The following is a 26,491-nucleotide window of genomic DNA, read 5'->3' on the forward strand; positions in this document are numbered from 1 at the left end:
CAATACGGCGGTCCTTGCGGGACCACTTCCCGGCCGCCATTTGTCAATACGGCGGTCGGGAAGTGGTTAACCACTTCAGTCTATCTGGACGACTATACGCATCCAGTGTTGTAAAAAAATCCATAAAAAGTTGCCTTAGGGACTTATCTCTTTTAGGCCTCTTTCACAGTGGGACGTTGCGTTTTGATGCGGCATTAAGGTCACATAAAGTGCCCCTAATGCAACGCATTGAAAGACTATAACTTGGACGTTATAGTACATTCTTTAGCTCTGCGTTTGGTGCGCCGTTTTCGTCGCACAGTGATGGTATGAAAACGGAGCATGCGTTACATTAAAAAAATGACTGAGCATGTGCAACACAAAACGCAACACATTTATTGCTAAACGCACAGCATGCAGCACTTTCTAAATATTGCTACACGTTACACACAGCGTAACATGTGCATTGTGAATGTTGCACAGACTTTTTATTGCTGTGCGTTAGTCCACGTTAAAACATTTAACGTCGCACAGTGAAAGAGGCCTTAAAGGGATACTGTAGGGGGGTCGGGGGAAAATGAGTTGAACTTACCCGGGGCTTCTAATGGTCCCCCGCAGGCATCCTGTGCCCGCGCAGCCGCTCACCGATGCTCCGGCCCCGCCTCCGGTTCACTTCTGTAATTTCTGACTTTAAAGTCAGAAAACCCCTGCGCCTGCGTTGCCGTGTCCTCGCTTCCCCTGATGTCACCAGGAGCGTACTGCGCAGGCACAGACCATACTGGGATTGTGCTATACACTCCTGGTGACATCAGCGGGAACGAGGACACGGCGCAGGGGTCTTCTGACTTTAAAGTCAGAAATTACAGAAGCGAACCGGAGGCGGGGCCGGAGCATCGGTGAGCGGTTGCGCGGGCACAGGATGTCTGCAGGGGACCATTACAATTTACGGGTAAGTTCAACTCATTTTCCCGAGACCCCCCCCCCCCCCCCCCCCCCTACAGTATTCCTTTAATGTGTATGTCATGCGGGTGTATTTCTGTTATTTCAGTGCATAAGGGCTTGCAGTTGACAGGACACAAAAAAACAAAACCCAAAAACAGAAAAAATACACCTTTACTTCCAAATATTATATTGCCAACATACATTGTACTAGGAGCATAATTTTAAATGTTGTGATAACAGGGATTAATAGGCAAAAAAAAGGTGGGTTTTATTTCTAGTAGCAGTGCTTATTTTAAAACCTATAGTGGATGGAATTGGAAAGAGTATTTTTCTTGGCTATAAAATGCATAGAAAATAAACTAGTTGGCTATAAAATGCATAGAAAATAAACTAGTATCTCCAACAAAGAGCCTGATTTGTGGCGAAAAAAAGATCATTCGCGTGTGAGAAGAAGTGATAAAGTTATGGCCAAAAGAATGGGAGGAGAGTGGCAGGTGAAAATGGCTTTTGGCGTTAAAGGTTAAATGACCTGTAGGCTGAAGTGGTTAAAGGAAACGTAAAGAAAAAAAAAACTGCCCTTGTGGAGTACATACCTTAGGAGGGGGAAGCCTCTGGATCCTAAAGAGGCTTCCACCATCCTTCTCCACATTCCCCATCCACCACTGGCACCCCTGAAAAAACAGGTACCACAATAGTGATGTGTGCACCCACTCAGGCGCAGTAGTTGCTCTCCGCTTGAGCTCTGCGCCTGCAGCAGTAAATGGAATGGGGATGAATTCTGAAGTGTTTCGGGCAATATTATCTGCTCCTATTCAGCCAAATTCAAATCCATTGTGGATGTGTATAGAGCCAAAAAAATGTTAGAATTGTGTAGATGGACCTGGCTGTAGGTATGCAATTGTGTGTTTAAGTGAATGAACTACAAAATAGCTTTGTAGTGTAACTTTGCATTTTCCAAATGCACTCTGAAGTCCCACCAACAGAGCATGTTTTGCACGTACTGTGGAATTTAGTGATAGGTTTGAAAAATGTTGATTTAGATACAGTAATACCAAGCGCGTCTCTTGCGGTTAGTAATGATGTGGTTTCAAAAGAGGATCCTAAAATAAGCCATGCATCCATGTCAAAGCCTGGTACACACATCCAATTTTACCACTTCCATATACATAGAACCAGAGCCTTACCTACACATGGCATTCACAGTATGTTGGCCCTCATACTACATGGAGGTAGTAAAAATGGCCAATCAAAATTGGATGTGTGTACCAGGCTTTAGCCTGGAGCGATAAGTATATGAAGGCTTCCATGTTTATTTTCTTTTAAACAATACCATGTGCCTGTCAGTCCAGCTGATCTTTGTGGGCTGCAGAAGTGTCTGAATCACACACCTGAAACAAGCATGGAGCTAATCCAATCAGAAACATCTGATTTGCATGCTTGTTCAGGGTCTATGACTAAAAGTATTAGAGGCAGATTATCAACAGGACAGCCAGGCAACTGGTATTGTTTAAAAGGAAATAAATATGGCAGCCTCCATGCTGCATAAAATGAGGGGCAGAATCTTGTGGCTGATATGTTTGTGGAAGACAAGACTGTACTCTATTCTAGTCTTTATGAAGCTGAAATCTTTCTCATCCATTCTTCTTTCTAGTCATGTTCACTGCCCTACAGTGATGAATTTCCTTGAGTGTCCCCCAGACCTTGGAGACCATGACACATATGTGGATGAAGCTGACCTGTTCTATGTGAGCCCTATGGCCTGGCTTAATGCAGAATTTTATGACACAAGTAGATTACCAACACATTTGGTATTGTTCAGCGTTCTAGAAAAGGTGAGGATGGTATTACTGCACAGTTCATCAATTATCGTCCAAATATTGTGATAATCTACAGTTATAACTGCTTTTAAACTTAGCACTTTACTTTGATTGTCTTTTGTAAGCGGTGGTGTGTGGAAGTCTTAGACCATTTGCCAGGGTAATTTGCTTGAGGAAAGTTTCCCTCAGTTAGGCCTGGTGCACACCAGAGGAGTTTTTTTTGAGGGTTTTGAGTTTTTAAATCTGCTGCTAATGTTATCCTATGTGTCTGTGCACACTGGAGCAATGAGGTTTTGTAAAAAAAAAACCTCATAGCATTACATTGGGAAGAGCTTTTGAAACCTCTAAAAGCTCTTCCCAATGTAATGCTATGGTTTTTTTTTACAAAACCTCATTGCTCCAGTGTGCACAGACACATAGGATAACATTAGCAGCAGATTTAAAAAACTCCAAACGCTCAGGGCCCGTTTCCACTAGCGCGAATTCGCATGCAGACAACGCATGCGGATTCGCATAAGCAATACAAGTGGATGGGACTGTTTCCACTTGTCAGTTTTCATTTGCGTTTTTATGTGCAGGATTTTTCTGCACGGTAGACCCTGCAGAATTCGCCTGCGTGTGGAATGCAGGCGAATCGCAGGCAATGTATTTAATAGGGAAATCGCATGCGTTTTTTGCATGCGTTTTTTCCCGCGATTTCGCATTGAAAGTAATGTAAATTGACACAGGCAGTGACATGGTTAAAATCGCATATACCCTGCCTATGCGAAATCGCATGCGAAATCGCGGCAAAAAACGCATGCAGAATCGCATCCGCATGCGATTTTGTCAGCGGTGATATGCGGCGATTCCGCACTGCACTAGTGGAAACGGGCCCTTAGAAAAACTCCTCTGGTGTGCACCAGGCCTTAAAGGATACCACAACTGACATGTGGCAGAATGAGATAGACATGGGTATGTACAGTGCCTAGCACACCAATAACTATGCTGTGTTCCTTTTTTTCTTTCTCTGCCTAAAATAGGTAAGTGGCTGACTCAGTCCTGACTCAGACAGGAAGTGACTACAGTGTGACCCTCACTGATAAGAAATTCCCCCTTTTTATCTCTTTCTTGCTCTCAGAAGCCATTTTCTGCTAGGAAAGTGTTTTATAGTTGGAATTTCTTATCAGTGAAGGTCACACTGTAGTCACTTCCTGTCTGAGTCAGGACTGAGTCAGCCACTTACATACCTGATATTTACCTCTTTCAGGCAGAGAAAGAAAAAAAGGAACACAGCATAGTTATTTGTGTGCTAGGCACTGTACATACCCATGTCTATCTCATTCTGCCACATGTCAGTTGTGGTATCCTTTAATGACCGTGATCACAAACACAGAAAGCAAAGTGAATTCCAATTTTCAGCAGTCACTGTAGAGCGGTGCACAGATGATCAATTTCTGTCGCTCTAAAAATGGTTAGTATGACCGTTTTCAGGACAAGTGCTATACAGACACACTACTTGGCTACAGCCAAACAACCTGTTATGCGCTATAGAGGGAGGCCAGGAATGATTTACAAGTGAGCAGCACCAGAAAGCAAGAAGTACAATGTCAGACAAAAATTATGCATCACCAAACTGACGTGACTGCTATACAGAAACTAGATTGCATCAATCAAAGAGCAATTGTCTCCATGGATGATCCAATGACTAGCATCTGTATGTAGCTTAACAGTACACACACTAGCCGAATGGTTACCAGGGTAAAAATATCAGACACTATGTCTAAAAAGACAAACCCTATAGGTATAAATAGGAGGTTAAATAGACTCCAAAATAAAAACACCAAGTGGTGCTAAAAAATGGGTCACCCTGCGGTGCGGGGCCCAAACGGTGTGTACCCTATTAGCGTAGCAGGGGCGCACCAATGCCAATATAGAGGGTCTTTGCTGATCCCCCCCGTTAAAAGAAAGCGGGGTGTAGCTATCTCATAGATGGCTGGTGCTTACACACTGGATATCGCAGTGCAGGATATGGGATATCACCCCTGGCCAACTGTGCATCAATAGTGGCCAGCGGGGTACCCAGAGTACTGCCGGCACTGCCAATCCCAGAGTGGGGCAGTAATGGAGGGTAGAAAGTGCACAGTGCTATACAAATGTGAATCACCCTAATATGAACATATTTCACCCTAACAGGCTTCCTCAGAAGGTGCTATACAATATATACAATGCTATACACAATATATACAAAGAACCCCCAATCACAGCCCCAGTAGCTTAAAGAGTAACTGTCAGGCTGCAGAAGCTAATTTAAACCTCTATTCTCCTGTGTTAAACAGTTTAGAAGGAAGCTCAAAAGCCATTAGTGAAGATAAACATTTCAGTTACCTTTGATGTGTGCTTATCTTAAAGTCTGTTATAGACCCATAAAGACGCAAGCCGCAGCTAAACTGCAAAGCATTCTGGGGCCCTCCCCTCGGCTGCTAATGAGACGGTACAGAAGCTTCTAATCAGTCTAGCGCGCGAAGCACTGATAAATCTCGGGCAGACTACACTGCAGGAGTCAGCTATTGTTCCTAGCCACATGGCTCATTAATATTCACTGCACACCGTGTTGTTCAAGAACGAGCTTATCTGTGATCAGAAGCAGGCAGGACATGACGACACATTTGGCTTCACAAACATGGAGCCTGCCATGAGCTGTCAGGAGCATCTATCTCTGCATATACTATATACAAAATCTGTGAAATCCAAACGTGGACAGTGAAATGCATATGTATTGTAAGTACAGCCAATCTTTAGCTACTGATATATGTGTTTATTTTCTCTGAGACCCTATACCTAACAGCTCCTCTTTAAGTCAAAGCTGTTGTAGCTTAACAGTAGTTGGGAATAAATGTGGTGCCTAATCTGCCCACACTTCAAAGGTGGAATTTCTCCTCCATTTTTTATGGCCCACTGTTCTTTCCATGGGATTGCAAATTGAGGGAAATGCTTCCATTTGTAACAGACTGCAAAAAAATTAGTCTGACAGTGTAATATTGATTGTGTGTAATTGTGATGTACATGCTGTTATTACCAGGGTTGTCTTGATGCTGATGCCAAAACCATTATCCTAATATTCTCATTGGCTTTACCCAGGATGTGTAGATGTTGGGATTAGCTAATCATCATTTCTAGCAGACGATCACAATAATTGTTGAGTGGTTTGCTAGCTTCACCTTCCTTTTCCTGGATACGGCTTTTGACTGTTAGAATTGTTCCCTAATGTGACTGGTCAACCCCGTTTTCCATTCCTTATTGCTTAGTTCTGATCTTTATGATGTCAGAGAGCAGGTAGCTGAATGTAGAACCTCTGCAATGAGGTGAGAATCTTTTGCTTCATTTAGTTTTGTGATTTTAATTAAAGTGTACACCATCCATCAACATTTTATTTATTTTACTTCTTCTCGTGAGCAGGAAATTGGTTCGTTCTTGGACACACACAGGTATGTGAGGAAGGCATCGGTATTCCATACACACGTGCCAGAAGGTCGAATTGGAAGCCACATATACATGTATGAACGGAGGATGAAATGAAACAGGTTTCATACTGGACTGATAGGAGTTCTTAAAAGAACAATGCATTCCAGATTATATGCTTTTTTACAGCACTACTTGAACAAAAGAAAATAACAAGCAGCTACTGAATTTATGTATGTATAAATTGTACTTTGACAAATGATTTTAAATAAAAGTATTTTTTATTTGTTATTCAGTGTCCTTTTTTTTGCGAACAGCGAGAACAAGTTTCATTCAACTTTGTAGAGGAGATGAGAGCCGGAAGAACATTACAAAGTAATAGAGAACATTCTATTTAATAGGAAAAATGAAAGACAACTAATAGCAAGCCAACATGTGGGAGACAATTACTTGTGATTAAGAGATCATAGATGACATGGCATCATGCAAGCAACCAAAATAATTCTCTTCATTTCTCAATTAAAACATTGGCAAAGCTCAAACCAATTTCACAAGAGAGAAGAGCAGACTTTGCACCAGGATCACACAGCAGTGGGGGCCATTTACAAATACAGACACAAAGACTATGGAATGTAGACTAGAAAGGGAAATATTTATATGCTAGTTTTCATCTTTAAGCTGTAAATTCGATTCTTAAAGAGAAGATCTCAAATCTACTTTGGTTACGCAGTCCATCCTGTTTGTAGAATGCTGTTTACTAGAAGTAGATTAAGTGATGACACTAACCAGTAAGCTCCTGGCCAACCCTTGTGCCAGTCTTTGTAAGTACCCCCACATTTCTCCAGCAGTAAAAGGCAAGACAGGGATGACCCTTCAAGTTACACGATATATGTTGGCCCTACATCATTGTGGCCCATGCTAGTCAGTATTTTGGATCAAATGGTAACTGACCTAATTCTATTTCAAAATTTGCCATATGTCTTCCATTGGTACGCCCGTGTTTATTCCATTTACCTTCCCTTTTATATTGTTCTTGATGGGCTTCTTGTTTTCTTTCTTTATGAGGAGGTATTTTTTCAGGTTTCCTAAAAGATAATTTTTTTGTTCTTTAATATACAATAAGCACACAAGTAACAATGCATACAATGCAACAAACTAATATTTTGCAGTCTGCCTTTTTTTTTTATATTGCCTCCAATTTTAGGTTCTTGCTATGGGATAGCTGAACAGAAAGTCATCTGCGGACCATATATACCAGGGCTCTCAAACTCGCAGCCCGCGGGCCATTTGCGGCCCTCGTCGGCAAAAGCTTCCTTATAGTTCGCTTCAGTGCTTCCAAGTAATCCGCTGCATCCCCGCCGCTAAACGAGGGCTGCAGAGCCCCCAAATCGCCGGGGGGGGGGGGGCGCAATCTGCCAGCATTTCCTGGAAGGGGTAGAGCTTTCAGCTTCAGCTCTGCCCCTCCTGACGTCAATCGCCACACAGATCGCCGCCTCTCCCGGCCCCTCTCTGTGAAGGAAGAGTGAGAGGGGTGGGCAGAGGCGGCGATGCGCCGCGATTGTGAAATCCCTTATGCGGCCCAGCCTCGTCCTGACTTTGCCTCCTGCAGCCCCCAGGTAAATTGAGTTTGAGACCCCTGATATATACTCTATACATTTAAATCCCTGGAACACTTTCCGTTGCTTAATTATACTCTTTGCTGCGCTCCAAGGAGTTGATAAAGCTTTTAAGCATTCATCTGACTTGTGCCCATCCACAACTTTATCCCTGAGGCCTTTTGATGGTGCTTTGCCACCCAAAGTTAAGTGTTTACTTTTAGTTGCATTACCGAGCCTAGGCATTCTCGAGGAATAGTTGCTGTTTTATTCAACCTAATCACAGGTGTAAACTTAATAAGGTATAACTAATCACATTCTGTATAGCCAACAAAATTAATTTTGCTAAATATTTTTAGGAGGCTGGATCCTTTATCTATATTGAGTGGGTTTGTTTTTTTGTTTTACCAGTTATAAGCTGCACTGAGCAATTTCAGCTAGAAAAACATTTTGAGTGTGTACTTGTTTTTTGCTGCAAATATATAGGTAGAAAAAATTTTATTTTTTTTTGTTAAAAAAAAAAAAAAAAATACTGAGAGTTAAATTATATAGATAGAGTTGCTGCAAATATACACATTTTGGGCAAAGTATGGCTCCTCTTCCCCCCCTCCCTGCAAAGTGGTGTGCAGGCGGTTAGCAGGGGTTAAAACTCACCTGCTCGACGATTGCAGTGTCATGCCTCCATGGCAACAGGGCGTCACATGACAAACCATCGAAACATGGCAGCGTAGTACATTCTGACTGCCAGGGTGTGATACGCTGGCGTGTCATGTGACGTCCTGTTGCCATAGAGATGCAACACAGGAAGTGGCAAATAGATGAGTTTAAACCCCCGCTCTAGACTCTGCAAGGGGGGGAGGCGGCCAGGAATACGTTTGCCCAGGCCTGCCCTAGGTTGTGAACTTGTCATTGTCAATCTACCACAGTGAGTTTAGGTATTAAAACAATCATAACTATTTTGCGTTAAATTAATTTTAAACATTCCTTTGATTTTCATTATCTACAACTATTGAGCACACTTAAAAAAAACAATAAATACATAATGTACAGTATGTTTGAAGGGGGAACTTCAGCCTAAACAAACATACAGCGCACGGCACTGTCGACTAGGTCGCGCAAACAACTGGGGGCCGCATTACCCCCCCCCCCCCCGCCGTTCCCCGGAGAAAAATTTGGTCAGACAGTGTTCCCCGGGCCTGAAAAGGTTGGGAACCACTGCCATAAAAGGACAACTGTAGTGATAAAAATATGGAGGCTGCCATGTTTATTTCCATTTAAACAATACTAGTTGCCTGGTAGCCCTGCTAATCTATTTGGCTGCAGTAGTGTTTAATGCTGGGGATACACGGTGCGTTTCTGTACTGTGTATCGGCCAGCTGATAAAATTCAGCTGGCCCAATCATGCTGCTCGACCCGCGCCCACTCGATTCCCGCCGGCGGACAATGGCAGGGAATCGAGCAGTGACAGGGAAGTGCCGGCAGGGATGCGCCGACAGCGAGCCGCTGGCTCGATCCGGCGCATAAACCATGCCATGTATGCCCGGCATAACACCAGAAACATGCATGCAGCTAATCTTGTCAGATCTGACAATAATGTCAAACCCCTGATCTGCTGCATGTTCAGGGTCTATGGCTAAAAATATTAGAGGCAGAGGATCAGCAGGATAGCCATTACTTAGAAAGAAAGAAATATGGCAGCCTCCATATACCTTTTGCTTCAGTTGTCTTTTAACTCTCTTGGGCATGGAGTTCACTAGTGCTTCACAATCCTTTTCCACTCCTCTATGACGAAGCTGGTGGAACCTTGTGCTCTCATTTCAAGATGCCCCACAGAAGCTCAATAGGGTTTAGATCTGGAGACATGCCAGCCCAGCACCTTTACCATCAGCGAGGCATTGGTCGTCTTGGAGGTGTGTTTAGGGTTATGTTGGAATACTGCCCTGTGGCCAAGATTCTAAAAGGAGGGAATTATGTTCTGCTTCAGTATGTCTAAGTACATGTTGGCATTCATGGTTCCCTCAATAAACTTTAACATTGATCAAAGATGGCGCCGTAGGTGGACGCCTAGGTCACATCGGCTAGGGCAACTCATCTAATTTGTCAAATTTGTCTTATCTGCAGTCCTCTGTATAGTCAGAGGTAGTGCAGTATTTAGTCCTACAGCGTACCTTGTAGTCTTTTAGTTCCTTAGGTAGCGCAGTCTTCAGATGTAATGTAGCTGGGGAGCTCTGCTACAGCCATCCGAGCAGTTTACCGGCAATCCGCCCCGCTCTGCTCCCGACCTCCAGCTCCTCCTCTCCTGACCGGCGATGCAGCCACCCTGAAACTAGCTGCATCTGCTTCTGCCTCTCGCCCATGGAGGATTCCGCTCAGCACACCAGTGACCCGACGCCGTGTCAAGGCACCTCAGACTCAGGCTGCAACTTCCTCTGGCACCCACGTGTCTCCTGGCCGCATCCATCGGCCAGCTCCGGCGACCCGCTGCCCCCACAACAGCTCTGCAAGGGCAGCCTCAACTGAAAACCCTCCATCTCCGCTCCCGGGGAGTCTACTTCCCATCTCAGCTGCCAGACTGTCCTCCCGCTCTGCCGCCAGGCCACGTGGTTCCTCCAGTCCCCAAACGCTGGATAGACGCTGCTTGCAGGGAGCCTGCCTCCTCCTCCACATGCCTGCTGGACTGCTACCCTCCGGTCCATTTCTCCTCGTGGGTTTTCTTACTGCAGGTACCGCTGCTTCTCCTGGGCCTTCCACCACATGGTCCCTGGGCCCCGCTCACTGCTGGCCTCTACCACCGCTCCCACCTGGGCCTTTCACCTATGGTCCCTGGGTCTCTCGGCCACCACACACAAATCCTGGACCTTCCACAACACAAGTCTCAAGCCACATCTCTGCACCTAAGGATCCTGCCTCCACCACCCACTGCTGACCGCTGATGGAAGGGTGCTACGACACAGGGTGAGATCTAGCTACTCCTGTATATCCCTGGTTGTACTGTACTGTAGTGCCAAACTGCTTATGTAACTGGTGCATCGCAGTGCTGGGCTGAACTGCTTATTGATCTGCTTCACTGTACTGTCCCCCTGTGCGCTGATCTGCTGTGCTGTACTACGCATCCCTGCGCCGTCGACCCGTGGCTTTGTTCCTGTACGGAGCCCCTCTGTGGGCTGTTCTGCTGTAATGCATTGCGCATCCCTGTGCGGCACACTGCACCATGTTGTGCAGCGCTGATCTGAATCTGTGCTGCTGTACTGGCCTGATCCACCGCACTGTTCGGAACCGCATCCCTGTGCTGTACGACCTCCCTCTGCCATTGCCCTCAAGCTCAGCCAACATCCCCCTCCCCAGGCAATAGCAACCACTGTCACCCTGTCCAGAGAGGAGCTCTTAAAATAAGACCCCTTCACCAGGAAACCCCTCCTCACTAGGGACCCCCCACAGACTCTCCTGTGTGGAAGGCAGTCAGCGCTCACATCACCCACCTGGTCCGTGGCACCGAACACTTGCTATATAAACCCCAGCACAGAGGGAGAAGAGCAGGAGCCCGGGTGAGATTCAAGAGGAAAGGCCTACGCTCTCCCATCCCTGCAATCCTGCTAGGAAATGTGTGCTCACTCCTCAACAAGGTCGACGAACTGCTCCTACTACTTGACAGCAAGCCCTCGATCAGCAGCTGCACCCCGGGTTCTCTGTTTCACGGAGACCTGGCTGAATGACGGTCCCGGACAACTCCATCGCTGTGCCAGGCTACGACCTCCTTCCCGCAGACCGTGACCAAACACTCTCAGGGAAGAAAAGAGGAGGCGGAATATGCTTCTATGTTAAAATCACCTGGTGCTCCAGTACCACCATCCTCAGGAAAGTCTGTACTCCAGATGTCGAGTTCATAGCCATCAACTGCAGGCCCCAGTATTCCCCAGGGAGTTCACCTCCTTCATCCTTATTGGGGTCTACATTCCCCCTGATGCAAATACGAAGAATGCCCTGAGTACACTCAGCGATAGCATCTCGCAGTGGGAAACTGCCTACCCGGAGGCTTTCTTCGTCATCCTGGGTGACTTTAACAGCGCAAACCTGCGACAGGAGATGCCTCGCTACAAGCAACACATCTCCTGTCCCACCAGGAACCGTAACACTCTGGACCACTGTTACACGGCCCTCAAGAATGCGTATAAGGCCACTCAAGGAGCCGCACTGGGGAACTCTGATCACAGCCTAATCCACGTGATCCCTACCTACAGAAGGCAACTGGAAACCACTAAGCCTGCTGTCAAGACTGTCAAAAGGTGGACGGACGATGCAAAGTTGAAGCTACAGGCCTGCCTTGACTGCACCGATTGGTCTGCCCTGGAAGCACAGTCCCTAGAAGTATGGGCTGAGAACATCACCTCCTACATCAGTTTTTGCTAGGAGATGTGTGTCCCAACAAAGTCCTTCAGGGTCTTCCCAAATAACAAGCCATGGTTTAATAACAAGCTGCGCCGCCTCCGGAAGATCAAGGAGGGGGCGCACAAGCTTGGCTCCCAAGATGAGTTCAGGGAGGCAAAGAATGCCCTTAACCGCGAACTGCGTGCCGCAAAGAGCGCCTACTCCGTCAAGCTGGGGCATTGCCTCCAGTCAAACAACCCACGCGAAGTGTGGAAAGGCCTTAGAGCCGCTACGAACTTCAAACCATCCCCTCAGCATGCGACCCCCAGCACTACTCTGGCTGAGAAACTCAACGAGTTCTATTGCAGGTTCGAACACCATCCCAGGCAGCCTATTGACCCATTACCCTCAACAAAGCCATCCCTGCCGAAGGCCCAAGACGTGCCAGTAGCGGTCCGGGAAGCAGACGTGCTCTGTAACCTCCGCGGACTCAACCCCAGGAAGGCAGCTGGCCCGGACGGTGTGTCACCTACCTGCCTGAGAGCCTGTGCAGACCAGCTGGCCCCAACGCTCACCTCCCTATTCAATAGGTCCCTGAGAGAAGGCAGAGTCCCCTCCTGTCTTAAAAGGTCCACAATCATACCGGTCCCAAAAAAAGGCGGGAATCACAGAACACAATAACTTCAGACCTGTGGCCCTCACCCCCATTGTCATGAAGATCTTTGAATGTCTGGTTCTCGCCCAGCTGAAAGGCTTCACCAACTCCCTCCTCGACCCACATCAGTTTGCATACAGGGCTAATAGATCCGTAGACGACGCCGTCAACATCAGTCTGGCGCACATCACAGAACACATCGATAGACCAGACTCCTACGTCAGGATCCTGTTCCTGGACTTTAGCCCTGCATTTAATACGATCTGTCCAAACATCCTGATTGACAACCTCGTGCATCTCGGAAACGAGATAAACAGAGGAACACCAAGAGCCCCAATAGTGTAGTATGTATTGACAAAGGAGAGAATGACAAAGAGTAATAGTTGTTATACTCACAAGCATGGGTCACCAATAGGCAACCACTGTAAAGGCAGGTGGGGAGATTATCCTGACCCCACTCAGGAATAAGAAGTCGCTCTCTGTAGATAGTAGAAAAGGGTCGCAACCCTCCACCCAGGGTGGATACAATATTATATAGGCGCCTCTGTTCTCTCCTATATAATCGTGCATCTCGGAGTCGACTCTCCACTTTGTGCGTGGGTAAAAGACTTCCTCTCCAACAGGACGCAACAGGTGAAGCTTGGCAACTGCTTCTCCAGTGTGAGAACTACAAACATAGGAACACCACAGGGGTGTTTTCTGTTCCCTCTCCTATTCTCACTGTACACCAACAACTGTACATCTTCCGCTGACTCCGTAAAAGTCATCAACGTTGCAGATGACACTACTATCATCGGGCTTATCGGCAGGGAGGGGGAACATGACTATCGCAGCGAGATCGAGAGAATGTGGATGGTGTGAGACCAACAACCTCGTTCTTAATGCAGACAAAACAGTGGAACTGATCCTAGACTTCAGGAGACACCCTCCCACACCTCAACCAGTCCACATCAACGGGTCTATGGTGTCCAGGGTACCTAGCGTTAGGTTCCTCGGAACAACACTGACTAGCGACCTAAGGTGGGGGCAGAACACCTCCAAAATCCAGAAGAAAGCCCAGTAGTTCTGCGCATGCGCAGTACAGCCCGGCGGACGTCCGATGACGTCAGAGCGCCGGCGTGGGACGCAGAAGTGCCAGGACTTGGAGCGCAGAAGAGCCCGACCTGGCAGCCGGCCTGGCCAGGTCGGGTCAGCCACCGGGAGCCTGCGGAGCGGCGGCGAGGGCACCTCCTGCCTGCCACGGGCTGGAGGAAGCCCCAGGTAAGTGGAAATTGATTTTTATTTTTTCTCCACCCTCCCTGAACCTTCCCTTTAATACCATCTTAACAGAATGTATCTTGATCTCATCAGATCACAGGATATGGTCCCAGTAATCCATATCCTTAGTCTGCTTGCTGGCTTTCTTGTGCATTATCTTTAAAAGAGGCTTCCTTTTGGGACAACAGCCAGACAGACCAATTTGAAGCAGTGTGCAGCTTATGGTCTTGGCACTAAGAGGTGAACCCCACCCCTTAAACCTCTGCAGCAATGCTGCCAGCACCCATATGGTTGTTTGCAAAACACCACATTCCGCTTACTTGGTCAACCACGGTGAGGCCTGTTCTGAAAGTAATCTGTCCAATAAAAATGCTGTATGGTCTTGGCCACCGTGCTGCAGCTCTGCTTCAGGGTATTCGTAATCTTCTTACAGCCTAGGCCATCTTTATGTAGAGCATTTTTTTTAAGCTCCTCAGTGAGTTCTCTGCCTTAAGGTACCATGTTAAACTTCCAGTGACCAGTATGAGAGCAATAACACTAAATTTAACACACCTGCTGCCCATTCATACCTTATAACACTAACAGGTAGCATGACCTTGGGGAGGGAAAATGCACACTGGGGCAGAATTGAGGCATTCTTCATTTAGGGGTCACTTTTGTTACCAACAGTTTAAACATTAATGGCTGTGTTGAGTCATTTTAATTACACGGTTATACAAGCTGTACATTGAATACTTCAAAATTCCATATCATCAGCATTGTCCTATGAAAGATATACAGTAATAAATTATTTACAATAACTAACTTTTGTGAGATACTGTGTTATAGGCAACACCTCTTGAATATGTTATTTCCTTATACAATGAAGGATATTTAAAGAGACTCTGTAACAACAAAAACCTCCCCTGGGGGGTACTCACCTCGGGTGGGGGAAGCCTCCGGATCCTAATGAGGCTTCCCACGCCGTCCTCTGTCCCACGGGGGTCTCGCCGCAGCCCTCCGAACAGCCGGCGACTGTGCCGACTGTCAGTTCAATATTTACCTTTGCTGGCTCCAGCGGGGGCGCTGTGGCGACTTTCGGCACGGAAATAGACGGAAATACCCGATCTCCGTCGGGTCCGCTCTACTGCGCAGGCGCCGGAAACTTGCGCCTGCGCAGTAGAGCAGACCCGACGGCGATCGGGTATTTCCGCCTACTTCGGCGCCGAGAGGCATCAGAGCGCCTGCGCAGGAGCCAGGAAGGTAAATATTGCGTCACCGCTGCACGGAGGGCTACAGCGAGACCCCCGAGGGACGCAGGACGGCGTGGGAAGCCTCATTAGGATCCTGAGGCTTCCCCCACCCGAGGTGAGTACCCCCCAGGGGCCGTTTTGTCGTTACAGTTCCTCTTTAAAGTGTGCCTAGGAGGGCCGAGTTTGTAAAATGTTTTTTTGTTTTCTTGCCTGAAAAAAAACCAGTTTAAAGGGTATAAACATTATGAGGACACTTACCTGCATTACTTACAAGCACTGGGTTCAAGCATACACCCATGAATTGTGAGTTGCTCTACTTGCATAATGTGTGGTAGTCTTCTCCTGTAAGTACAGGTAATACTGGCCTTTGCCATCTGCACTTTGCAATATTACCAGCCATTAGTGAATCAACCCCTTTGTCAGTAAAATCAATACTGTTTGCCAGATTTGGAGAACTTACCTGGGGCTTCTAATGGTCCCCCGCAGACATCCTGTGCTCACGCAGCCAGTCACTGATACTCCAGTCCCCGCCTCTGGATCACTTCCGGAATTTGCAACTTTAAAGTCGGAAAACCACTGCACCTGCACAGCCATGCCCTTCCTCCAACGTAACCAGAAGTGCACTGTGCAGGCCCAGTACAGTCTGCGCCTGCACAGTACACTCCTGGTGACGTCAGCGGGAGCGAGAATATGGCCGCCCAGGCGCAGTGGTTTTCAAACTTAAGTCGGAAATCCAAGAAGTGAACCGGGCACAGGACGTCTGCAGGGTACCATTAAAAGCCCTGGGTAAGTTCAATTCTTTTTCCTTCTAGCCCTCTACAGTAGTCCTTTAAGTCTTTTTTGTGTTATGTTGCTCTTATTTTGGTAATGCAGCCTAACATTTTACACATGAAGAAAAACTCCTAGTTTTCTGTCCAGCCTGTTAACGTAGGTGAGAGACTGCAGAGTGAGCAGCTGCAGCAGAGCATCAGCGGAAGAATGCAGGGTGAATGGTGGCAGAAGGATCACAAACTCAAGAGTCTGCTAAAATAGACAGCCCGGGTGATGCGGCTTAAGTTCAGTTCATACCACATCGACTGTGCTGTGAATTACTTACCTACCATCACTCCCGCGCCAGTCTCTGCATCTTTGGAAGGACCACTTGACACCTAGGAACTGTAAAGGGGAGAAGAGGCGCTAGACACCAGGGAACTTTATAGGGGGGAGGGGACTTGGCATAGGGAACTGTGTAGGGAAAGGGGGCAGTAGCCACCATGCGGCTGCACAGGGAACTTTACAGGGGAGGGAAGAAGCCACTATATGCCAGATAACTATTTAGGGGAGGGGGGGGGGGTGTCCACTAGACACCAGGGAACTGCTGTATTCGGTGGGGGGCAGTAGACTTCCAGGTAACGGTATAGGGTAGTGAGGAGGCCACTAGACACAAGGGAATTGTACCGAGGAGGGAGGGAAGCCACTAGATGCTAGGGAACTATATAGGGCAGGGAGGGGACTACTAGATTAACAGGGAACACTGTTTAGGGAGGGAGGGAGGGCCACTAGACTGGTAGGGAAGACTGTATAAGACACTGATGGCTAACCTTGGCACTCCAGCTTTGACAAAACTACAAATCCCATCATGCCTCTGCCTCCCCGAGCTATGCTTAGAGCTGTCAAGTATTGCAATGCCTCATGGGACTTGTAGTTCCACCACAGCTGGAGTGTCAAGGTTAGCCATCACTGGTATAGGAGAAGGGAACCTACGAAACTGCAAGGGAACTCTGTATAGGGGAGAGTGGACTGCTAGACTAACGGAGATCACTAGACTGGGGAATACTGCATAGGGAAAAGGTCTCATCCCACACCACCTGGCTACTTTTTCATGCCACGCAGATGAAAAAAAAACAACATTTTCTAGGGTAAACACTGAACACCTTTAAAGAATTAACAGGATACATTTTAAATAATCAACACAAACCAACCTTGGTCCATATGGCGTAGAATAGGCATTCCCAAAGAAGTGTCTATAAACAAATTCATCAAGGTCTTCAAACACACCACCAGTGTTAGTCTGATATTCCTTCATATCTTCAAGGTAGTCCTCAACATCGTTCACAAAATCAGTGAAAAGCATTTGATCATGGATGAAAATCCCTTCATGAAAGAACTTATTAATAAATTGCTCTAGTTCCTGCCAATGTCGGAAATCATCAACTTGTTCTTGTAAATATACTTGCATCAAGTCATGGAATTCTTCTATTCTCACAGGATCCAGAACCTTATTGAATAGACTTATTGATTCTTGATGAGCACATTCAAAAACACCAGAACAACCCTTTTGTTTATGGATCTTTTCATTGTCATTTAGCGTGTGGGTAGATGAATCTTCAAACTCCTGTGTCTCATGATCACCCTGAGAGCCTTTGTGATGAGTGAATGCTGCTTTACTGGGATAATTCTTCTCAGTATCTGGCCTGTACTCTCGACGCACAGTTTGTGCTTCCTTGGTATCCTCCCTTCTTCTTTCAGCATATTTCCTGTAGCGATTTTTGTCAAACATGTTTCTGGTGGAGTCCTTAAAGTGCCTGAAAGTTGTTTTCACTGAATCTGAGAACTTTTTCAAATTCTCCTTCACAGCTTCTTTTGCTTGTTTGATCTTTTCCTTATGATGTCTCACAAACTCTTTGGTGGAGTTCTTCATGGCATCAAATGTGTCTTTCACTGAATTAAAAAATGTATCTTTTCCTCTCTTTTTTTGATTGGTCTTTGTTTTTCCTTTATTAGACTGGTCTGATTCTTGATGAGCTTGTGAATTTCCACCATCTAGTTTTTCATTTTGCTCCTTAGCTTCAATGTAAAGTCGTTCCCACAAATCTGACCTCTGTTGCTCAAAGTTAAGTTTCTTTTCTAACTCAGAAAGACGGCTCCTCAAATGTTCAATTTCTTGATTGCTCTTGACAGCATCATGTGTTGAATCAGATGATGATCTCCTATTGCTTATCTCCTCAAGTTCCATCTTCAGAGAGTCTGTAATTTGCCTTTCATTATCAAGTTCTTTCCTCAGATACTGGGCTTCTGTTAAGAGAGTTTCTTTCTGTGTTCGGAAACTGCGGATCTTTTGTCGTTCCTCTTTCAAATGTTCTTTTAGCTTCTGGTTTTCTGACTGCATCGTCTCATACCTTCCTTTCTCTTCCAAGTTTCTAATCTGCTCTCTCAGTTTTCTAAGCTCTTCTTTCAGAGAAGATAAAGCTTGCTCTTCTTTCTCCAAAGAATCCCTAAGATGTTGATTTTCATGCGCAAGATTTATGTTTTGTCTCACTGTGGTTTTTAAACTGGTTGCAAGGTCATTCGTCTCCAACTTCAATATAAAATGAAAAAGGAAACAAACTTAATATCTGTCTGTGGCATACTATATAAAGATAATCTGCATGTTGTAGAAACTATAGTACAGGTAGTCCCCAATTAACAAACGAGATAGGGACTGTAGGTTCATTCTTAACGTGAATCCATTCTTAAGTTGGAACACTGTGCAATTTCTGCCCCCTGTACTTCCTCTGTGCATCTCTCCTCCCACCCCCACCGGGCCTTCAGTGTCCCCCTCTTGGTCACCTCTGTTCCCACGTTCCCTCAGTGTCCCCCTCTGTGCCACCTATACCTCTGTGTCCCTCTGTACCACTTCTGCCCTCCTGACCCCTTTGTGCCTCCTAGTGAGCCAATTTCACATGCTAACAATTTGGATGAACGTTCGCAATTACGGTTATACGTAATTACGATTTTTAAAATTGAGTTAATGACATGTAACTCACACAAACTTCCAGAGGGTCCCAGGGCTGGATCACAGGTTTGCTTTAAAGGACAACTGAAGTGAGAGGGAGATGGAGGCTGCCATATTTATTTCCTTTTAAGCAATACCAGTTACCTGCCAGCCTGTTGAACCTCTGCCTCTAATACTTTTATCCATAGACCCTAAACAAGCATGCAGCATATTAGTGGTTTCTGACATTATTGTCAGATCTGAGAAGATTAGCTGTATGCTGGTTTCTGGTGTGAACCAGACACTACGAAGGCCAAACAGACTAGCAGGGCTGCCAGGCAACTGGTATTCTTTAAAAGGAAATAAATATGGAAGCCTCCAGATACCTTTCACTTCAGTTGTTCTTTAAAATGTGTATGCAGAACTCCAAATACAGTATAGTGTACCGCAGCAAAATGTAATTTTACCAAGTTTAAAAAACATTCTGCCTTTGAATTTTTTAAAAATCAATTTCTCAAAAAATATAAAGGTCTTTTTGGAAAAAAAAAAAGTTTTCACTTGTTCCTACAGAACAGGCCCGATCGTATTGGCGAGTCGTTTGTAAATTGGGCATTCGTAAGTTGGGCTTTCAACAAAGACTGTAGCTACAGTACATTAAAAATTCTAAAGACAGTTAAAGGAGATGTCCACTTTCTGAAATAAAAATCGCTTACAAAACAAGCACACAGAAATCACACATACTGTGATATACAAGCTACTGGTAAAGACAAGTATAATTTTAATGGCTATGTTTAAAATGAAATAAAGAGTATAAACTTGCAACTAGAATTTTTTTTCAAAGCAAGTCTAAGAGCCAGTTCACACTTGCTGTGAAAATAGACATCTTTGTCCACTTCACAGACCACAGGAACACACTTGTAAACCCATCCTATTTGGAGTATAGGATCCGCTTGATCTGTTCTGGGTATAGGAATGCACAATCCCAACGTGTGCCATTTTTACAGACACCACAGATGTCCACAAAGTCAGTAAAAACCTATAGGAATGGACAGTGTCCGTTCACACTAGGCTGTTTGTCCCAAGCGTTCCTGCTCTACTCACCTGTCTTTGTTTATCTCGGGTCCTCCACTGCTGTTTGCCACTGAACAAGACAAACGCCAGTATACAGATCGTCTCCTGGGCAGAAGCATCAGATTCCCAATGGATTGCAAAAGACCAATGGAAATCTTCCCTCCCCAGTGAGGACTCATTAGTTCACAAGCAGTGGACCAACGAGAATCCTCCCTGGTTTGAGGGAGGATTCCCATTGATCTTTTACAATCCAATGGGAGCCTGCTTCTGCCCAGACTTCAATCTATATACCAGCCCCTTTTCCTTGCAGTGGAGCCGAGTGGAGAAGGACCTGAACGATGAGGGCAGTGGTGGAATGGATGCACAATGGTAATACGAGGTAAACGCGCTGTTATTCATCTAGTATAGTGAGGATCTAGCCTTACTCTGATATTGTAAAAAAAATTAATTAAAGAGTGTTGGAGACATATATAAATTATATTCTGAATAATTGGCTCAAATATTCTGTTTTCCAAAATAACTGAACTGTTATCATGAAATTGAGAAAAATGCATGCAGACACTGATATCTGTGTCACATGCTACAACTGTTACATAAATTGAGCAAGAAATGTACTATATCAGGATTGGTCAGACATTGCATATTCATACTGGCGTATGGTTGAGACCTTGGAGCTGAGTTTACTATAGCCAAAAGTTTACTATGAGATTCCACTGTAAATGGTTATCTAACATAATTTGCAAGCTTGAGAATACTGCATTATTAATCGTAGTATTTGCTGCTGAGTTTTCACTTACTTCCTCCTACATAGACACCATTAAAAAGAAGGTTGAATCATTTTCAATACTACCCAAGATTAAAATATATTTTTTACCCATGCAATGTTTTATAATTACTGTATTTTTTTCAGAATATAAAACGCACTTTTTCTCCCTAAAAATGGGGAGAAAAAGTACCAGCATCTTATATTCCAAAGACAGGGAGTCCCCGACACAGGATCACCCGCTGATACAAACGCCAACCCGCTGCGACACTGGGGTCTCCCTGCCTTGTCCCCCTGCCTTGTCCCCCTATGTGTGATCTTCCGGCCTCTGAATGCATCCTCCTCTCCCGTGTAAAAATAATTAGCGGCAGATCAGCTCACCTCATCTGGCGATTCTTGCGGCAAGAGCAGACCTCTCCTTTTCCGTGCGGCTTCCCCTAGTGAAGGCTTCTGCTGATGATGCGATCAGCAGAAGCCCTCATTAGGTGGAACCGCAGAGAAGATGACTTGTCTGCTGATCGCCGCTGGAATCACCGGATAAGGTGAGCTGCTCTGCCACTAATTATTTTTACATAGGGGAGCAGAGGCGGCATTGCGGGGACCAGGAGGCAACACAGGGGAACAGGAGAGGATACTGGGGAACCAGGAAAGGAAACGGGGCCAGGAGGGGACAAGGAGGGGGGGGCAGGAAAGGACACGGGGAGCAGGAGGGGACATAGGAAGTCAGGATTGGGTGAAGGTGGACACAGTGGGACAAACAGGGGGACATAAAGGGACACATGGTGGACAGAAGGGGACACAGGACGATACGTGGGGACACAGGAGGGCAATTATTGGGAAAGAACATCTGGAAGACACTCCTGGAACATGGACGCACCAGGTTTAGTATATATATATTTTTTCCCCTGGTTTATGTCCTCTAAACCTAGATGCGTCTTATATTCCGAAAAATGCGGTAGATCTTATTTTGATGTATATATCGTGAGCCTCAAGTTTTCCTACTTATACAGTACTACAAAATACATCTTTCTACTTCTTTTCCTTCAAATGAGTAACTAAAGTAAACAGCCAGCAAACTTGCACCTGATACACCAATCTTCAATGTATACTGTGCTGAACCTATAAGTGTTCCTCGCATTTGAGCTCACCTCTGCAGTGGGGATATCTACACTCTGCAGGACACCTAGTCCCTTATGGTGCATATCCTGCAGGGGGGGGGGGAGGGGGGAATCAGCTAAGACCCCTCACTGTATAGCGACCTGAGAGTATCATTGAGGCACTATTGAGCTCAAAAAGGATTCAGTATTTTTAAACGCCATGAAAAATTGTGTGCCCAGTTAGGTTTTGAGCTTATCCACCTGACAAGCACAAAGTGTTTTACATTGTTCACTCTAGATACATAAAAGGTCAAGTCTCAGACATTGGTGTGTGATTGCATTTACCTGTACCGACCTTCGGTTTGTTTGCAAATCTAATATCCTTATCGAATTGTTAAACCAACTTTGGGTAAGAGCCTATAAAACTATTTGTTTTTGGGAATGTAGCAGGAACCAAGAGTACCCATAGAAAACCCACACAATTATGGGCAGAATAAACTATTTACATACTACGCTTTGGGGGCATCGAGACCAGGACCCTTGTTATATATTTAATAAATATGTTCTAAATTAAAACATTTGATTTACCACGCTCTAATTCAAAATGCAAAGGAAAATTGTATTCAATTCCCTGCTAAATTAATATCCTAAAATAACTCTAAAGAAAAAACTTAAAATAAAACTACATAAAATATGTCACATTCTCCTGATATAGGATCCAATTCATATCACTTGCATTGATAATCTTGCCCTTTGCACAGACAGAATAGATTGTTCTGTTTCTAGTATGTGCTCTGTCAAACACACATGAAAATCATAGCCACTGCTTTAAGAACCAAGATAAATTCTTCATGCGCTCCTTGGTGAATAATTCAGTGCCGCCCCCTAGATACAGTTCCCAGAAATAAATAATGAAGTAAGGAAACAATCTCAGTGGTAGGGATCTCCAGTGTTCTAACTCCTTCACTTATACAACTAGAACAGAAAGAACATGACCTAGACCAAAGTATACAACAGTCAGATGTATAGAACCCAGAAGGAATTATTCAATGAAAGTAAAGGTGAACTACATTACCAACATGAAGGTTGTATCAGATGCTACATTGATAATCAAAATATCCAGGACCATATTTATCTATTTACTTTCCTTAAAATGCCACTAACATTACCTTTATCTCAGTATGTTTTTGCTTGAGCATCTGGTTTTCTTTGGCAATTTTATCCATCAGACCTTCAAGAGATAGTACCAGGTCTTCTCTATCTTCCATATTTTCCGTAAGCTGGTCAACCACTTCCTTTTAAAATAATTAATGTAACTGCACTTATTAGTTTATGGCTAGCATAAAAAAATCTGCTAACAAACAGACAAGGTAAGCAAAGGGGTGATAGTGCTCAATAGTACGGTTTGTGGAACTGCACTGTTGGCTAGAACGCACTGAAGGGGTGAGGTGTGCAGGACTTTCCACCTGGGTACCACCAGGATCCAAACACTCAGTCTACAGTCTAGATTGAAGTCTACACCACCTCAGTCAGTCATCAAAGTTTATTATTTACAAAGTTACAAAGTTAAACATAGTGTTGTATGGCAGCTAACAGTCTGCTGTTTCGGGGTTCTGCTCTCTTTCGAATCACCAAGCTTGAGAAAGGGCAGAAACAGCAGACTGTCGCTGCCACACAGCGCTATGATTTAACTTTGTGAATAATAAACTTTGATGAGTGACTGAGGTGGTACAGATTTCAATCAATTGAAACCGTACTCAACAATCTTGTCCAGTCTTGACCAAATCCCAGCAGAAATCTGATCACGAGTTGATTAAATCACTAGCATTATGCTCCTCGATGCAGTACCCCAAGTTTACTTCCTGCTCACTTGACAGAATTTCCAGTATTCCACATAACCCTTTTGTTTGATAAACTGACCAAAATCAATCAGAACTGTGTCGACTGAGCATACTGGAAGCAATAGATTCCTGGCAGATTCCATCAAAGTACTCAAGTTAGCTGGATAAATTGATGAGTGCATGATGTCCCTTAGCTAAATGTAAATAACTTGCAATTGTACTGCAATGTTGGGAGCAAATCAATTCTGATATCAGTTTTGTTTGGAAATGTATAGCACTTTTCAAATTTTAGAACATCTGGACGAACAGATGTCTTTAAAGAGTAACTGTCAGGCTGCAGAAGCTAATTTAAACCTCTATTCTCCTGTGTTAAACAGTTTAGAAGGAAGCCCAAAAGCAATTAGTGAAGATAAAAATCTCAGTTACCTTTGATGTGTGCTTATCAGCAAGTCTGTTATTCTTAAGAAGACGCAAGCCGCATATTACTGCAAAGCATTCTGGGGCTCTCCCCTCGGCTGCTAATGAGACCTTACAGCAGCTTGTAATCGCGTAGCACTGATAAATCTCGGGCAGACTACACTGCAGGAGTCAGCTATTGTTCCTAGCCACATGGCTCATTAATATTCACTGCACACTGTGTTATTTAGTACAAGCTTATCTGTGATCAGGAAGCAGGCAGGACATGACGACACATTTGACAGAAAAACATGGAGCCTGCCATGAGCTGTCAGGAGCATCTATCTCTGCATATACTATATACAAATTCTGTGAAATCCAAACGTGGACAGTGAAATGCATATGTAATGTAAGTACAGCCAATCTTTAGCTACTGATATATGTGTTTATTTTCTCTGAGACCTTATACCTAACAGCTCCTCTTTAAAGAGGAACCAAGCAAAAAACACATTTGACCATATTGCACTCACAGCATTTTAAATAGAAAAAAACAACAATACTACCTAGCTACACCTCACACATTTTTCATAAGTGGGTTGCTACATCAAATTCAGACTACCACCATCTTTAAAAACGCAAGCCCATAATAACTGCAGGAAAATGCAAACACATTCAATTTTTCAGCAATTTTGATAGCCTGTATAGTAGTTGTACCTACAAAAAATAATAATTCACGATTCCACATTGAAATGTTATGTTAATTATTGAATTTTGATTTGGGTCCACTTTAAATGCGGACTACCTTTATGGATAAAACATTTGAAATGTAAAACTTAGGGACAATGACTGCCAAAAATTACATTACTTTCTATGAAGTGGCAGAACACCAAGATAAATGGTACATATCACGCAGGACTGCAAAGTTCCCATGTGTAATGAGTTAACATTTAGCTAAGGGTGAGCTGGGTAACTACTACTGGAGGTGATACAGCTTTAGCAGTTATTGCAGATTCTGCACTAAAGAAACTCCATCTGGAACCGGATTGTGTGCTGTGGACTATGCCTATATTTACTGCCCATCTGCAATGATTACATGAGCCTCAATTGGATTAGGGATTCTGGCAGGTAACAGAAATTTTGAAAAGCAAATCTGTCAAACCACAACATGTCCAAATCAGGAGCATCTGGTGGTAAAGCAAAAAACTTTAATAATGTTCAAACTGATCTACATGTAGGGTAAGTCATCGATTAGCCTGGAGCACTCCATATACTGTATAAGAGCTTCAACTTTCTGTATGTGAAGAGGAAGCGTCACTAAGCTATTCAACAGTCCTATGTGCCTCTACTTGATACTGAGGCTCGGTCAGTGAACTTTTACATTTGGAGCAGCATGCAGACCAAACCAGGTGTCAGCAGAAGAGGGGGTGACACCAAGCTATTTAGAGTTCAAAATGGCTCCAGAACAGGCTGTGTCTGATGTAATTATACCCTCCTGAAGACTCCTTTCTGGCTCTTCCCTTCATTCTGTGCTGAGAATGGACTTCAGAGGAGAGAGGAATTTACAGCAGTTCGCCCTTCCTCCCCAGGACAAGCAGTAGCAGAGACAGACTGCTGGGAGGTGAAAACTGTGTCTGTATATGCAGTGTGCTTGCGTGTGTGTACATAGACAGATGTTTTTTTTTTTGAGTGATGTATGCACATGTATATTATTTGTGTATGATGTGTGCACATGTAGTGTGCGTGTGTGTGTGTGTGTACACATGCAGTATGTATGCGTGTGAGATGTGTGCACACGTATGGTATTTGTGTATAATGTGTATAACACACACGTGTGTGTGTGTGTGTGTGTGTGCATAAGGGGGTTCTCTATTAACTTGAGGTGGGGGCACACTCCAGAAGACGCCCCTGCAACTTAAAGAAGACGCACCTGGTTTAGAATATTTTTTTTCCAGGATTTCCTTTAAAGGAATACTATCGATACCCAAGTGTTCTAAAATGACAGTGTGCAAATAATGTCTAAGTAGCTGTGTAAACATTTTCCCACTTTTCATGTTAAATATCAGAGGCAAAAACTGTAATTTATTGAGGGTAGGACTTAGCTATATTGGGACAATACAATTGCAGAAGGGGTGTCCGCTTTAATGCACAGCCAGAGTTGCATATCAGACTACAGAAAGCAAATATCAAACCTATCAAACTCTGAAAGCAAAAACAGTATGAAATGCTGTGAGAATTAGTTACATTTCCTCTGCTCTCTTCAGACACCTCAGTCAGAAACACAGGACACAGGAGCTGCAGCTGTTCTCT

At 44.6% G+C, this 26,491-nt stretch overlaps 2 protein-coding genes across 3 annotated transcripts in view; one reads left to right on the top strand and one right to left on the bottom strand.

Annotated features, from left to right (window-relative positions):
• The window catches only part of PIGB (phosphatidylinositol glycan anchor biosynthesis class B), a 49,852-nt gene extending 43,382 nt beyond the window's left edge, over positions 1 to 6,470 (top strand). For both annotated transcript variants that reach the window (XM_068275489.1, XM_068275490.1), the window contains 2 exons: positions 2,573 to 2,753; positions 6,177 to 6,470. In XM_068275489.1, coding sequence (XP_068131590.1) covers positions 2,573 to 2,753; positions 6,177 to 6,296 — 301 coding nt within the window. In that variant the 3' untranslated portion in view covers positions 6,297 to 6,470. The remainder of the gene's footprint in view (positions 1 to 2,572; positions 2,754 to 6,176) is intronic.
• Positions 6,442 to 26,491, bottom strand: part of CCPG1 (cell cycle progression 1) — a 60,310-nt gene continuing 40,260 nt past the window's right edge. Inside the window, exons 8-10 of the mRNA XM_068275488.1 lie at positions 23,117 to 23,242; positions 17,245 to 18,620; positions 6,442 to 7,264 (exon numbers count right to left, since the gene is read on the bottom strand). Of these exons, the coding sequence (XP_068131589.1) occupies positions 7,102 to 7,264; positions 17,245 to 18,620; positions 23,117 to 23,242 (1,665 nt within the window). The 3' untranslated portion in view covers positions 6,442 to 7,101. The remainder of the gene's footprint in view (positions 7,265 to 17,244; positions 18,621 to 23,116; positions 23,243 to 26,491) is intronic.

Source organism: Hyperolius riggenbachi, chromosome 3 (assembly GCF_040937935.1).
Source record: "Hyperolius riggenbachi isolate aHypRig1 chromosome 3, aHypRig1.pri, whole genome shotgun sequence".
In the NCBI taxonomy this organism is placed as follows: domain Eukaryota; kingdom Metazoa; phylum Chordata; class Amphibia; order Anura; family Hyperoliidae; genus Hyperolius; species Hyperolius riggenbachi.